At 42.6% G+C, this 17,105-nt stretch overlaps 1 protein-coding gene across 1 annotated transcript; it reads right to left on the bottom strand.

The window, feature by feature from the left end:
- Positions 1–385: 385 nt before the first annotated feature.
- LOC142173643 (NADH-ubiquinone oxidoreductase chain 5) lies at positions 386–3,512 on the bottom strand. Its single transcript, XM_075239262.1, is given in 6 exon segments — positions 386–483; positions 486–715; positions 717–1,476; positions 1,479–1,604; positions 2,447–2,770; positions 3,251–3,512. Coding segments are annotated over 6 exon segments (1,800 nt in total).
- Positions 3,513–17,105: the final 13,593 nt, after the last annotated feature.

Here is a 17,105-nt window from a genome sequence, read left to right as displayed (position 1 = left end):
GGCCGTTTAGTCCATGGTCCATTGGATGGTCGGTGCAAGGCCAGAAATTGGAACACATTGATTCCGCTCGTTCCCATCCTTTGCTTCAGGGTCTGTCCATCGGTGTGGTTAGTGCTCCATACTGTTTGGCAGCGAAGCTTACACTTGTTCACTAATTATGACGTTTCACCAGGGCCTCTTTTCTACTCCCTCGTACGGGTCAGGACCCCCACAAAGGGGGAGTGAGTCGACTGAACATCTCAGCCATTTGCGGGAATTTTGCCCGCATCCGATCCCCAATTCTTGTTTACCTCGGATGATCATGTTGGGTGAAGTGTGACCTCGTACGATCATGTCGGATGAGCAATAGACGCTTTGTTACAGTACTTAATTATGGGCTAACAGGTCACACTTTGGCCAAGTATCCTACAAAGAGACTCCTGAGAGCCAAAAGTATTAAAGGAATGGCCATAGGAATGGGCGCATCATGACATCGTAAGATGCCTCACCGAATGAATTAGTTGGTACTAGAAATGTTAGAAAAAGTGAACGAAAGGAGTAATAAGAAGTGAAAAGGACAGAGACACTTCCCAACCAAAAAGCAAAGTTCCCACTGATAGTATACTTAGTATAAGCAAGCTCTAAGATCACATCTTTGGAATAAAATCCAGTTAGAAAAGGAAATCCAATTAGAGATAAGATACCCATGAACATCATGGCATAGGAAAAGGGAACAAGGAGGCAAGCCCCCCATCTTCTACATATCTTGCTCATCTGACATGGCATGAATCACCGATCCTACACTCACGAATAGTAATGCTTTGAAAAACTCATGATTCATTAAGTGAAAGACGTTAACCGAATAGTTAGAGATGCCGCAAGCAAAGATCATATAGCCTAATTGACTGCAAGTTGAATAAGCAATGACCCTCTTTAGATCATTCTATAATATTCCAGTGGTTGCCGCAAAGAATGACGTCATAGCTCCCTCAAAAGTAATAACAATCAAAGCCGTAAGTGGGTATTCAAATAAAGTGGAGCACCTTGATATCATGAAAATGCCAGTTGTTACCATAGTAGCTGCATGAATCAATGCGGATACTGGAGTGGGACCCTCCATAGCATCAGGTGACCAAGTATGCGATCATATTTGTGCAGATTTCCCAACAGCACCAATAAAAAGTAAAATACAAATAAGAGTTATGGCATTCAATCTCATATAACAAGAAATCCAAGAGTTTCTAGGGGCACTAGCACGAGCAAAAATGGTTGAAAAGTCTACTATTTGAAAAAGAGTAAAACAACCCAAAATCCTACGAGCTAATCCAAAATCTCCTACTCGATTGACAAGCACAGCTTTTATAGCTGCTTTATCTGCCCGAAGTCGTGTAAACCAGAAATGAATTAACAAATATGAAGCAAGACCTACTCCGTCCCATCCAATGAATAATTGAAGAGAGTTATCTCCAGTCACCAACATTGGCATAAAAAAGTAGGAATGGATAAATAACACATAAATCGAGGGCTATGCGGATCCTCAGACATATATGAAATGGAATAAAGATGGACTAAGCTACTTATGAATGTAATCACAATTAACATCACTACCTTCGAGCTATCGAACACGGGGTCAGAAGTGAATTACGAGTCGGACCAATCTGCGAATCGAGCGAGCTCCCCTTGCATGCAATTATGTGGTGGTAAACCTCTCATTCTAATTCAGTTCTATCCGAACCATACGGGATGATTTTCCATCATACGGCTCACCAACTTGATCTTCCGCGGGAACCGTATGTCCAAACAAGTCTGGAAAACAGGTAAGGTCTCGCTTTCCTTTGCCACTCAACTGCACGACATCTACCGTGCTTAGGCCCCTTCTTCCCTTAACTAATAAAAGAGTCCATCGCCTGTCTTAGTAGTCTTAAATAAGGCATGCAGGCCTTCCCCTTTAGTAGGTGATTCACTACCGAAGCTTAGAAAAGGCGGGATCAATCATAGTGGGTACTATGAGCCCTCTACCCCACGCATCTAACCAGCTCGCGTGGTTCACCGGTTCCACCGACTAGACCAAAAGAGTGATTCAGTCGATACAAAGGTGCGCTTGAAGTGTGGGGTGTGCTATCCCTATTGGGCTGGGCCCTTCCCCATAAGGCCCCACCGTCGGGGCATAAGCGCCCTCTTGCTACCCATATACGAGGCGCCGTCTTTGCCTTCCCTAACCAGGATCTCTCCCACACCTGTAGCGTTCGTGATCGGCCTCCTCAACAGTGTATCGATCGAAAGGCAGGGTGGCACAACCCCAACCAAGGGAGTGGTTACATCCAGTATGTCCCCCTTTATTCCCGACATGCTATGGTACCCCGAAGTGGGTAGGAGCGGGTCGAGTCCGTATCACCACAGAGCAACAGCCGCGTTCGGATCTGATCTATTTACTCAGCAATTCATCCGGTGACTTCACGGTCACCAAAGAAGCCCCAAGAAGCATCAAACATTTCTGATGAGATCCATAGAGCAATTCTTAGATAGCAAGCACTAGCTCCTAGTGCGACTTCATAAAAAGCAATCAAGGAGAAGATCGAAGAGAATGAAATGCATGTAGTGGTTATAATAGCGGTTCCTTCTTTTCCTAGAAAACGTATGAAATAACCTGCTACAAAACTACCGATCCGGGGTAAAAATACGATACGTAGATTAATAATTTCAAGTGTGATCAGACAACCAAAAATCAGACAATGACAAAGTGGCCGTTGATTGAGTGATAGATTGATCGATGATGAAATGAAGAACGAAACTTTACGATAGCTTTTTCGTAGACGTTCCCTTGCATCACATCATCTTCAACCAACCTCTACCCGAGAAGCCCATGGGATCCGCTCTACAAAGACCATCAAATCCCAGTTTTCGAGATACCACATCAGCCCTATCACCACTAATCCTAGGTTATCAGGGGACGCTAGGCATCATAATTCAAAATGTTCTCTTTTTATTTGTCAGCGGTCAAGTTCTTCTTTAATCTACCGCTGTTAGAACACCACAATATTCATCCTTTTGGGGTTAATGTTCTCAATGGTGAATCGATCATTCGAAATCATTTTCCTTCTGAGACGGAATGGAAGAAAAGTAATGAAACCTGTGATGGCTACTAAATAACCTCATTTTACTTTCTCAATAATAAAGCCTTTGACCTTTGTATTCGTTCACAAAATCTTGTTCAGTTCCATCCAAGCTCGGTTTTGTCTGAATCTACACGGCAGAAGAAGAAGCGGTTCACCAGCCATTACATCTGTAGATCCCACTAAATCATTAAACTTGGCAGCTGCTCGCTCTTTGATTAGTGATTCACCGGCCACTAGATCAATGAAGAATCTCTCCAAAATATGCTCTTTGATCAGTGATTCACCGGCCACTAGATCCAGGAATCCCACCTTATTCTCAAACCTTGTGTCTCGGTTGGTTTGCACTCCTGTAGGCTCATCTTGCATACAAATTCTGGGTGTCCCAAGTCCTCCATCTACCAAGAACATTTCTTCCATTAAGCGTAAAACTTCAGATTGCAAGGCATTTTCACTACATAAGAAAAAACTGGAATTAGATCTTGGAAATGATCGACTCAAATAGATGCTCAGCATAAGCTTTTTGTTTTCCTCCTCTTCGTGTTCTATTGATCAGAAGCATCCAGCAGCATCACGCCGGTAGAAAGAGTGTTACTACTAAGCTATGGTACTGCTGGAGAACTCGGTATAAGAGATTTTCCGCTTCCACCTTTCTAGGCTTCACAATAGCTCCCCATTTTCTTTTCCAATTCCTTCTTTTAGTTCTACTTAGGTGGAGCAATCCTAACTCTTGACAGAATATAAAAGAGGACCACATGCCTGTGTAAACACCTCAACGAACTCATGTGGACACTCCTCAGCCCGAGGACAATCTATCAAATGCACATGTTCATGTTGTTGACCCGTTTTTCTTCTCTTTGCTGATTCCTCTTACTGAAATTTTCCATGTTGCACTAAGTTACTTACGGGTGTATGCATGCGGTCCGAGAACACTTTGGGCTGAACACCCATTCGAACAAGTAGAGTCAATAGTTCAGCATTTAGGCCGTAACATTTAGCAACAAATAAATATTTAACCCAACAAGTGCTATCCGAAGTAAGCTAGATAGTCTCCTATCACTAGGCTCACCAACCAACTTAGACTTGTTTTTTATTATTCCTACCGGATATCAAAACAAACCATAAGGATTGTTTCTACCCATGAGTTCTCCTATGATATAAGCGCTCTTGGGTGGGGTTGGACATTCCATCAAATCTTTAAGAAGGGGCTCAATCTCATATTTGATCGTCGGCATGGTGATAGGCTTCATTTCTACGACTGCCTTCCCAGCCGTTGAAAGACTGAGCAAGAACTATAAGGGGCGCACAAACAAAGAATGTCGTTGTGTGGGGATGCGATTTGCCAAGCTGGGGAAAAGAAAGCCGTCCGACCCTAATGAAGTACCAAAGGCTTTCGAGGCTTATACCTCCCTATTATAGGACCTAAAAAAAGGCTTTCAGTAGCACCCTTAGAATATAATTTGAAGCGCCAGTATTTGTAGCTATGGCCACACCAATCCTTTCGTTCTTATCGCTCCAGATTCCAATCTATATGACCTCCGGGCGGTACAAAGTAAACCTCTTCCGTTGAAGCAGGTAGTAACCTAACCTTTAAGAATTTGTTCAAGGAGGGACCCTCTGATCTATCAATGGAAAGATCTCCATGTGTGTCGTGATAAAGAATCCTAGAAAAGATCAATTGAGAGTCCCTCCACTGTCCCACGAAGATCTCTATGTACTTGTCCACGATAAGTGAGTTCTTCGGTCTGTGTGCTTAAGAGCATCTCAATCAAAGAAGAGTCCGGTCCGGTCTAAAATCGGGCACAGCCCGCCCGTTTGCTGCTAGGTCCGGAAATGGCACCGGGCGAGGGTGCCACTATGCCCCTTAATGAATCGAATGGCCCTTTGACCTTCATTTGATTCCAACGGACGACATAGATCTCATGAGACACGCCCACTATTACTTTGTAAAAGGACCTACCCTTTCCTTCGCTACTGGGAAAGTAAGAAACTTCTATTAGTGCTGGACCTTGAGTTGAATTGATCATGTTATGTGCAACGTCTATCAATGATGGTTCATTAATGTCCATTGATTTAGAATCCTTCCCCCTTCTCAACGTAGAAAAAGATCGAGACGGGCCCAAAAGCCCCCAAAGAACTGAAACATAATTCGATTCAATCCCCATTCTCTCTTAAATAAATAAAGCTCGCCCTGGGCCGGGTCTTTCCCTGTTGTTCTGTTGCCGCCATGAGAAAGATGCACAGAATTGGTATTCCCAGCATGCGAAGGATCCGTTGAGAGTTTGTCTCGGTAAGGAACTGTACGATCTTTTCCCTTATTGTATTGAATCAATAAAAAAAAGAGGTCAGTGCTACGGACCCCTATTGTTTGATCCAATATTGATCGGGGACGAGCCCCCACTTCCATAGATCCTTGGTTTGACCTCCCGTAGTGGTCCTTGCTTTTAAGAAAGGGGAGCGAGGCCAATTTCTCATATTTTCTCAGTGTGCCCCCTTTCTTCGAGTGCCCCGCCCGGTTCACTAGGCTTTTGGCTTACCAAGCACTTGCCCGCTGCTCCTGCAGCCCACTTGGCGGGCCGAGAGCTCGTTATCTTGAGTTTTTTCTCTACTGTGGCCCTCCTAAGTTATGGCAGCTCCAGCTCGCAACTACAGGGGCCCGCCCTGCGAGGCCAGAGTGGGCTCAGCAGTCAGCCTCCATTCGAATTATATTAGGGGGTCTACAGAGATACTATAAGTCCACCATCCCAGATTCCATCACCGCGGCCATCTGGTTCACCGGTACTACCAAAAAGTCTCATGCTTACGTTACTGTTATTGATGGTTTGATTATCTTGGACCACGAGGATCCCAGTCGTGCTTGTGGTTTCCATTCCAATCATCATATTGATGATAAATTGCCTCGTGCTCTGCCATAAGAACTTGGAGTCTGTATCATGGCGAAGATAAGGTAAGGTTGTGATTCTTGCTCAAAAAATTGACCGAACGCCTTCGAGTTGTTGGCTTGTCCAACCCAGCAGCATTCATGAGTCGCTAGTTCAACTGGCCCTCAGAGATAGGGTCGAGAAGTATCGTGCATGATTGCCCCCCGTCCTTTCTTTCTGTCAGTCTCGCCCAGCAAGCCACCCCAACCCTACAGCCAAAATTTTAAGTGCCTAGAGCTAGCCTTATTTATTAGTTTAGTAATTTCAAGCTTTGGCTCCCTAAAGACTAAAGAAATGCATAAAGGGGGGGGGGACTTATGCAACGTGCTATGCCACCCAAACCAACTGAGGGAAGTCGCATCCGTCCTATCGCAAGCACCTACAATGTCATGATCACATTGGTTTACCCTAGTTTCTTTTGTATTTTAACATACGATCACCCCTCCAACAAGAAAAGGTATAAATATGGAAACTTCTCACCCATTTGAATCAGAGAATTTATGGAGGAAATCGGGTTTTAAATTCTCTGAAACCGCACTATTATATAGCCAAAGGGATTAGTCCGTGCCTAAAATCATCCCAAGCAAAGTTAATGTGGCTACTAAGATATTTCTTTGGAAAGCTCCTACTAAGATGAGAAATTCCCCGATAGAGCTGCTAGTACCCGGTGAACTCATATTGGCCAAAGTGGAAGAGAAGAAAATGGTAGAGAGATTCGGCATTGTGCTCACTGAACCTCCATAATATCTAACAAGTCGAGTCTTATGCCTGTCATATAGAACACCAACACATAGAAAAAGGGCCGAAGAAAACATTCCATGACTTGACATCGGTAGAACGCGACCTCCACTTCCCTGTATGTTTGATAGAGCCAAAGATTCCCCCCACTGATCGAAGTACGCCGATTACCCCCTGAATTATACAACATAGTTACCACCTATTATATGGCTTTCTAACTTAACTTCTTTTTCTAGTCGTTCCGCTCTATAGATCGACGGTAGTATAAGAGATCTGTAACCCCCCTGAATTATTTTATGTAATGGTTCCTGCTTCCTACCCATAGTTTGCATGTATCTCCCACCCAACTCTATCTTCCTTATCAGGCTTGGTACTCTTCGATGCAGTGGGGCCGAGATGAAGTGACATACTACGATCACGTACAAAAGTGCTATCCTACGTCTTGGCAATATGGAACCTCTCAACAACTACCGTTCTTTTATGGGGTCCTATCGGGATAGCTAGGCCCAAGCCTTTCCCCTCCCCCTCCCTCCATAAGACCCTCTTTCTCTTTCCCTCTTGGGAAAGAAGATAAGAAAGTATTCATTTTTTACTTTAATGTGAACGACCCTGTCTTGTATCGAAAGGTTTTTCGTGCTATACACCATGTTGAGAAAAACGAACCTCCTATGTACTGTACTCTTTTTGTACCTCGAAGGGGGGGGGGGGGGGGATCCTTAAGAGGCTACAGACGGATGTCCGTTGTACAAGGGTAAACTCAGACTCGGATAGGATAGGATAGGATTGTGCGCGTCGGGCCCTTCGGGTCTCATATTTTGGCCAAGTTTACCGTACCTCCGTAGCCCTATGTTAGAAGGTGCTTTCCAATCTAAAGTCCCTTAGAGTGAAGGTTTAGGTAGGTAGTATGGGCCCTCTGACTTCTAGCTATGTGTTGTACGGCTCCCGCGAAGCGAATAAAGGGAAGCTCATCGAACTTCTGGGTAAGCTTAGGCTAGGTACTACTATAGGCTAGGTACTTCTAGCTTCTATACTGGCCCTTCCACTTTGGTGTAGTTTTAGTTTGTATTGGTACTGAATGAACAAATCAAACAAAGGTGAGCAGTATAATCCCTTCTCTGGCATGGGAAAAGCAGTGAACTCTAGATCTAGGGCTTTGTTCACCTTTAGACACGAACATTATTCCGTTCTCAGCTGAAACCCGCCTTAGAGATTGAACAGCAATAAGATAAGTCAACGTTCAATCTAAGACAGCACTGAGCGCTGATAGTTTGTAGTGAACAACCCCATTATGAAACCAACTGAAAGCATCCTTTGGAACTTAAGTAGTTAAGGTTTCGAACCCTTGAAACTATGATAGAAAGGCGTTTCCTTATTGCCAAACCCTTCGCCTTTCTTTTGAATCAAAGTATGTCGCGACTGTTGTATTTTAGTCTATCGGGGGAAGCGGTAGCTTCGTGCTCCGCTTCTCTCGTGCTTGGTTGCGTGAAGTCTTAGAGCCCTTTTCGCTAGGTCCAAAAGCTTCCCAAAAGATGTGATCCAACAAAAATCCTGCATTGAGCGTAGCTGATATGCGGTTACGGCTAGCCTATCATATCATTCCATAAAACAAATCTATATGTATAGAAAGAACCCTTAGATATATAGATAGAATAGATGTTCATGGATAGACAAACATTCCATTGATTCTTTGTTTTTGGGCTGAAAAAGCTCGTCAATCCAAATGAATCATTCTTCTAGTCTCTCTTCGCTCCCCACCCCGAAACTGACCCACGGCATAGTGCCATTCGCTTCGCGTGCGGGAAGGCAACGGAGTTCATTTCATGAGACCACAGTGTAGAGGAGTGGAGCAGCCGCAACACAATGTTCCTTACCTTAGTTGGATCTCGCTGGTGCCACATAAATGGTAAGTAGGCGGCAGATGTGTGATGTTTGGAGTTGTCTTATGTGCACCTGTCCCCAATGGAAGAATGAGTGATCTGTTCCCCTCCGGATCATGGACTTACCACTCGGTCACCGATGTCCAGCGGGGGATTCGGTATAGCAGCTAAGGTTCATTTGCGTTGCTCGTTCCCGCTCGACTAGACACATGTTAGCTGTAGGAAGTATGGTTCCAAAAGTGACTTCGGTTCGCCAGTTCAGACTCAACTCCTCGCTTTACGTTAGCGGACCTACAAGTCGGCCCGAAACTCTACGCTCTTTCTTTCTGTGTGGGATGGTACCGGGGAGATAAGGGAATGCGTCAAGGTGGATAAGAGAACTGAGCTGGCCTAAAAAGCCCTTGGGTGCTCTACGTACGATGTAGACTCCGTCAGATACATATCAATTTCTTTCTGATAGATCAAGAATAGATAGTTGTGTCATCAATAGATAGAAATAGGAGATTTCCCCTTATTCTTGAGAGATTCCCTCTCTATCTCTTTCGATCTATTAGAACAGATCAGTCTATCTATCAATCGATTTGAAAATAGCACGTTCATCTCGCTTTTCATTCATTTTATCCACGAAAGCATATCTTCCATAATAAGAAGCAGGCGAAGCAGCTCGAATTACTCGCTTCACGCCCTTCAATTATTATTTACGAATGAATTGGGAAAGCCAACAGAAAGATTCGATTCTCACTTCGTATAGCCGGTGCTATTGTTGCTTGCGTGTAGGGTCATCCCCTATTCCCGTCCCGGGGTGCTAAGGGGCTTTCATTTTTGGAATAGATGGCAGTGTTTTGCTAAGGGTATCCCCTATGCTTTCTCCCCCATTGCTAGTAGGTTGATGGGTCGCGTGCCCGACACACATGTTTTTGCCTTGTGTGTCTATAACTCAAAATAAGTGACCTAACGGCCGCCGCACGACTAAACATACCAATAGTCACCAGATTCATTTGAGCTACTGAGGAGAAAGCAATGATCTTCTTAAGATCGATCTGCCTTAAGGTGGTCGAGGAAGTATATATTATAGCAATCACGCTTAAAGTATAAGTGAAAGGAGTGGAACAAAGTGTCGTTTCGGGAAAGATAGGTATTGAAAATCTTAAAAACCCGTAGGTTCCAAATTTTAAAGCAATTCCTGCCAAGATGACGGATCCTGCCGTAGGTGCCTCTACATGAGCTTCGGATAACCAAACATGAACTGGTACAATAGGCACTTTTATGGCGCAAAAAGGCGAAAGAAGCAATCCATAGAAAGATTTGGCGCTGCTCAGTAAATTCTGTGGTTAATGAGATTTGTAAATCGGTTGTTCCTATTTGGAGAAGAATCAACACAATAGCTAATAGCATCAAAATAAATCCAAGTAAAGTATAGAGGAAAAACTAATATGCTACCTTGATATTTCTTTGTCTCAAACCCCATACCCTTATAATAATGGTAGATTTAGGGGTGGCCCCAAAGAGGAATTGACCGGTGGTGCTTGGTCAAAGCTCCAGTAGGTAGCCACTCCCTTCTCAGAGAACCGTACGTTAGACTTCTGCCACATACGGCTCCGTCCCGAGCTTCCATCGTGTAACACCCTGGAAAATTTCAAAGTACTTAATGTAAGGCCTGGTAAAATTTGCAAAGAAAATAATGTTTCATGGTGCCCGAAAAAGTGTGTTTGTGCGGTCCATTATGCAACCGCTTAATCACTCTGCGGGCTGCATAATGGCCGCAGAAGTGAGCAGGAGAGGGCTATTATGGAAGTAGCTATGCGGTCGACTATGCGACCGCATAACTGTTATGCGGTGCATTATGCGACCGCATAACACTTATGCGGACCGCATAGTGACCGCATACACAGGAAGTTCTTTTGGCTATTTTGTAACAAATTATGCGACTGATATGTGGTTCACATAACCATTATGCGGTCACATATGCGACCGCAGAACCTATTCCGGAGCTTAATTTTTGGGTTTTAAAACCCGACCCTACTTCGTTAAATACATGTTTTGGGCAATTTTGGAGAGATAATCTCACATTTTAGAGTTAGAAAGAGTTCCCTAGAGTGAGAAGGTGTTCTTCAATAATTGTTCTTCAATTCTTGCTCATGTTTTGGAAAATTAAGAAGGCAAGCTCACTAGGTCTTCATCGTAGAGGTAAGATTCTACACCCTAAACCCTAATTTCGAAATCATCTGAAAATGGGTAATTAGCAAGATAAGTTTTGGGCATGAGAGTTGATTATTTTACATGCATGTGATATCAATGGGTGTAGGAAGATTGTTGAACTAAGCATGGTAAAGATTGGGTTGTGGGATGATGGAATCCTCCATAAAAAGACCTTGAAACCTTGTGCACACCTAGTGTTTGATAAAATTCTCAAATGAGCTAGAACCATGATCATCTTCCTAATTTTTGTTTAATTTGTTATATTTCTAAAATAGATTGAAGTTGCTAAGAATTCTGGAACATTTAGAGTGTAAGGAAGCTCAAGTGAGGTATGTTGGCTAAACTCTTCTTTAAGAATTGGAATTCCCAATATCCTTGTAAGTTCCGAGATGCTGAATATAAATCGAGTATTCCGATAAGTTTTGTGATGAAGATATATGTTCAAGTCGCATTTCAAATGCTCTTATCATATTGCATTATAAAATGAGGATGTGTCCCAAACTATGGATTATGTATCCACATGTTATAATTTCTAGTCGTGATTTATGTGAAAGTTATTATGCCAAGTTGTGTAGAGATTATGATTGTGATACACCTCCACCCGCATGCATTGGGGTGAGGCGGCATGACCGCTTTGTGTGGGGATTAGGGTATAGATATTGTGATTCTGATACACCTCCACCCGGATATATATTGGGGTGAAGCGGCATGACCGCTTTGTGTAGGGATTATGGTATTGGGGGACTGCACCTCCACCCGCATACATTGGGGTGAGGCGGTACGACCACTTTGTGTATAGTTTTGGCATTGTTGTGGCACCAACACCCACATACATTGGGGTGAGGCAGTATAGCCGCTTTGTGTAAGTTCTTAGTACTGTGGTTATACATCCACTCGCATACATTGGGGTGAGGCGGCAGGGTCGCTTGATTAGAATTGTGGTATTGTACATACACTTCCACCTGCATACATCGGGTGAGGCGGCGGGTCCTCTTTGTGTGAAGAAGATTACAGAGGATCTCATCTTAAATCCTATAAATGTTATTGATAGTTCTTAATAAGCTTGCTCTGGTTTAAACGGTTATCTATATTATACTATTGCCGCACTGGTTCATCATATTCATCTTGTATTTCTGAATTTTTAAATTGGTGTTTAGTTTTCGTACTATTACTATTCGACGGTACAAACGTCCCTTTTGTCGGGGGTGCTGCATCTCTAAATGAATGCAGATGGTTCTACAGCAGGAGATATTGATCAGTGATAGCAGTACACCTTCTTTCCAGCTGACTTGGTGAGCCCCACTTCATCCCGGGGTCATGTATCTTTTGTTCTTTGTGTATTCTGTTTGAGGTATAGCTGGGGCCTTGTTGCTGACATTATCATTTTGCTCATCTTTATCTATAGAGGCTCCGTAGACATAGTGTGGGTTGTGTATTGGTGATGTGAAGGACAAACTATGCTATGTTGTGATTGTATTACTTGTCCATTTAAGACTTTAAAAATGGTGAAACTTATGGTAAGAAATTGGTAACTGCAGACATGGCCACTTTATTGTTTAATTAAGGAAAACATATATTCTCTTTATTCATGAATGAGTTTGGGTAGAAGGAATCTAACAGGCTTGCTCGGTCGGGTTCACTCGATTGAGCGTCGGTCATGCTCCTCGGTTTTGGGGAGTGACACGTCATCGGCCTTGGCATTAAACCACTATCTATGCATGTATTTTCAGCCTGGACTATTGAATCTTTTGCTTCTCGGGTGGTGTCAAATAATGGTTCTTGCATTGCGGGAGATGCCTGGAGACATACAGAAAACCATGCCTTTCGAACCGAACGCAATGCCCGTCTTCCAAATAAAAAAAGGGCTCGTTGGGAAGAAAAACTACGTGCGGCCTGTAGAGCATATGTAAGGCATAGTCGGGTTGCTCACACAGTGGATCTCTCTCTATCTATAGATAGAGAGGTGTGAAAGTAATAGCCTTTTGTTATGGCCTCCCCCTGACTTACAAACTTTACGCTACTACTATTGTGATGTCAGCGGTTCAAATTGGTTGAAACTTTCTCACTCATCTTGGCCGGAACTTTTATGCAGCACTTGTATGGAGGTGCATGCATAAAGGTTTGGAACTTTTTTCTTATCTGAATCTTAAGGATAGGACCCTACCTTAATCTCGAACCCTCTGCCGACGAGGAAAAAAATTCTCTCTACCTGCTGCCAACAGTCTTTCTTCGAAATTATCTGAACTGGTCTATCCTCCCATCCTGTTTGTTTTAGCAACTTATCCTAAGGTCTCCTCGCCAAGAGCTCCCCGGCGACGACAGAGGAAGCAACCCTTCTGCTGTGGCGAGGCGTCTTTTTTCTTTCACAATATGAACTGGACGATTGTCCCTACCTTCGGCAGCTTACAGGTTTACGTCCATCCCTGGTCAGGTATAGTTTCTTTTCGATTTCTCCCTTATAGCCGTTACCCGAATTCACGAAAGTGTGTCCACACCCCCCAAACATACTTGAGAGGAACCTTTCTCGCGAACAAATACAACCCCTACATACACCTAGGAGCAACCCTTCCTGCATATCCATACAAGACCTGAGTAGGTGCGTCGAGGTCCTACGAGGTACCCACTACTCGGAGTACCCTCCCAAAAGGAAAAATATGTGTCTGTCAGGTTCGGTTTTTCTTAGTTGGGTTGGGCGGGTTCGACCAGAAATGCTATGCTTACACACAAGACTACCCCTCTTCCTGAAAGCTTTGCGGGGACTACTTTAGGACGGCGAACGACTGCCCGTAGGGGGTTTATTGCACAAGGCCCCTGCAGAGGAAAGGCTTTATCCCAGTGAAGAGAAGATACTCAGCTCCACACAAAATAGTGATTAGCACGCTTTCGGAAAGAACATAGAATAGTAGAAGATCCAGCATGCAGAACACGGCGATCATTATAAATTCATGAATTAGAAATGAAGTAATATACTCTTTCCCATAACTTCTCATACCGGACCAACCCACTAAAATCCGAATAGGGATAAAAATATGGTCAATATCACGAAGAATAAAGAGATACCGTCTCTACCCAAATAAAAATTGATCTTTTCATAAGGAAGCCATCCAAGGCTTTCCACAAATTGAGATTTGTCCATAGAAGGATCGAATTGTATCCGAAGAACAGGGGGATACAAAAAGGTAATAAGAGAGTCGCACAGACCAATTAATCGTATCGGTCGTATTCTTGAATTTGGAAAGAGGAGTAATGCTTCCTAGCACGGGACAAAGAATAAGACCACTTAGATCAGAATAGCATTCACAGAAATGTTCTAACATAGAGTAGAATCGAATATGGAAGAGATTCATTAACAACAGTAAAAAGAGGGGCGCCTAATTCTAGTACAATAGGGGTCTATCAGTGCAAGTCTGCTGAACACCATGATTGATGAGTGGGTAGGTGGGTTAGGTGCACCTCTCGCCCAGTGGGAAGTAATGAGGCTAGTCTCCCCCCTCCCCCTGAATGAAGAATTAGTGGGGTCGCCTTCCCGTATATGCGCCTTCATTTATAGTCTTTATATTTTTGAATTACCAATGGATAATCTTTCTAAAAAAATATTTCTGGCAAAACGCAGTTCGTCGAGTTCAATTCAAGGTGCACCTTGCCTTTTTTTTCAGGTAGCTTTTTCTTATGCCTATTTAGCTAGTGGGGCATTGGTCATAGCCGAAATTCATCGAAGGGATAAAACAAAAATAAAGAAGAGAAAGAAAGGGAAGTTTTGTTATTTATTTCAATCCAAGTATGAGAACAAAGAAACCACTAAAAAATAGATAACAAAGAGAGACTTGCGAAGGCAGATCCGGGTTGGTTGGTCCGGAAAGTCATGGGAGATGCAGGCTATGTAAATTAATATACTGGTGCTATTGATTATAGAATCTTATGAATCAAGCACGACACACATTCTATATCTCCTCTGTCTATAACGTAAACAATTTAGCTTAAAGAACAGTATGTTCGCCACCACACTGGCTGGCTGGTGCATTGTCCTTACTGTAAGAAGTCCGAGAGCGATATATCTCGTGACACGCTCCGCGTGGCATTTTTTTTAGAAAGTTCGTATAACTTCAAAATAATCATTCCTTATGAATCAAGTACCATTCAAACAAAGGGTGCATTGCCTCTTTGAGTGAAGAAGAGAGGGGCTTTTATAGACACTCTTGAGCCATGTTCGTTGCCCTAGGCTTACCATTATTTCATTTCATTCTATTGATTGGTTCTAGCTCTAAAGAACATATACATAGAGCTATGCCAACTTACATACGTCTTGTTGACTAAATGATCAGGTATACTACGCCACGTATCATCCCCTCTTTCCATTGAGGAGAGATAAAGAAAAATCGAAGTTATAGTGATCGTGCCGTAAGACCTTGTTCCTTTCTACTTGACTAAGTAGTATTCCACTCATGCAGTGGGTGTATGGGCTAGCCCATGGTGCGGTCAGCTATGATATACTCAACTTCTTCTTTAGTAGGTTTATCTACAACATCTGGTGGTACCCTCATGGGCACGTTCCTCTTTGGGGCGGTCTGGTCTAATCGAAGTCAACTAACTCACATGGAACACGGGGTTCGTTTTCATCGAGCTGGTCACTTGAGTCTATAGGCTATTCCTATCCAATTTTCTACAAGGTCTACTTTCATACCAAGCCAAGCCATTAGGTTGTTTAAGAAGGTTTAGGCTAAGATCGTTGCGCTCCTGCCACCTCTTGGAAAAGTAGGCTGACGGGCAAGCCCCCTCCTATCATAATGGTGTGAGGCGTCAGAGACTGTTACCCCGTTGACAAATTGAAGGGGCAGAAGTTCGATGCAGGGCTTTTTGGTTGTTAACTTATAGCAGGACTGAGAAACATCCAACAACGTAAGTCCTTCTAGTTTGCACTAAAGTGGCTTAAGTATCCCTCGAGGAGTCCGTTTATTCTCTCCATATGAGCTTTCAAATATATAACGACCTACGTCATCTAACCATCAGATGTCGTTTGTCGTCTTCTAACAATACCGACATTTCGGGTTTTCAGAAACAACCTGATTTTCGACCTCTTGCATTGCATTACCATAACGAAAAGGAAAAAGAATTAAAAAAAAGAGATTGCTCTTGTGACTGGGGATGAACCTTTATTGGTGGAGGAAAGGAATAGCGATGGATTCCTATAGAGCATCCAGGAAAAAGCAGATTCAATTGGACGACAAATTCTTACGTGGTCCAAGAAAATCAAAGGTCCGCTTCCACAAATAAAATCTATAATAAATCTCTTAATATCAGAATAGCTTACATAGTTATGATTCAATTCAGGTCCATTTTGATTGATTTCTCATTTTTCGGATCTGATTGTAACAATAGAGAAGTAGGAAGACTTTGGCGATTCATAATTGAAAGGGTATCTAGAATATCTATGTCCCAGGACATAAAATATGAATAATGAAAGATGAGGAAGAGTATACTCTGTAGTCCGATAGTTGTTCTCCTAATCGACTACTTATTATGATAATGAACATTCCACTTAAAAACTAAAAAACGACTCTCCAGGCAGTTGTCTTTTTTTCTATATTCATATTTATATCCTCTGCAACAATTGTTGGGACAGACTTTCATGGAAAATAAAAATCCCTTTATCAGATTGGAAGCGATGACTTAAGCCTCTTTCTTCTTCTTTTATTATAGGGCATTTAAAGAGTGTGACTCTTTAGTTTAATTAAGTTCAAATTAGTTAAATTAAAAGGCCCCATTTGATTCAATTCATGAATTAGCCCACTATGAGTCTACTGCATTTTATTTTAATTATAATTATATATAATTAGATAATAATAATAATAATAATTAAGTATATCATTTGTGTCTCTGTTACAACACAGCAAAACTAAATGGTTCTAATCTAAATTGATTTTAGGTTGTACACCTAATTTTCCTGGGATTGTAGTTCAATTGGTCACAGCCGTGTCAAGGCAGAAGCTGCGGGTTCGATCCCCGTTAGTCCCGACTTATTCAATAAATATATCAATTCATCTATCCATGTTATGTGAAAAAGGGGGACAAGGAGCATAATTTCATTCCCAACAGGGGATATTTGATTTTCTTTTTTATTTCGCACTTCTCATCAAACAAATAGGGGATTTTTTCATTACTTCAACTAGTACTGATTGATGAGAAAGAGACGTGTGTGAGTTAGAAAAATTGTTACACCCCATGTTTTCGTACGTGAAAGTACGCCATAAGTAAATTGATGAAAGCTCGTAAATGAGATA

This window comes from Nicotiana tabacum, chromosome 19 (genome assembly GCF_000715075.1).
Source record: "Nicotiana tabacum cultivar K326 chromosome 19, ASM71507v2, whole genome shotgun sequence".
NCBI classification, from domain to species: domain Eukaryota; kingdom Viridiplantae; phylum Streptophyta; class Magnoliopsida; order Solanales; family Solanaceae; genus Nicotiana; species Nicotiana tabacum.
Note: the sequence above shows the minus strand (reverse complement) of the source record. Positions and strands in the feature narration are given on the sequence as shown.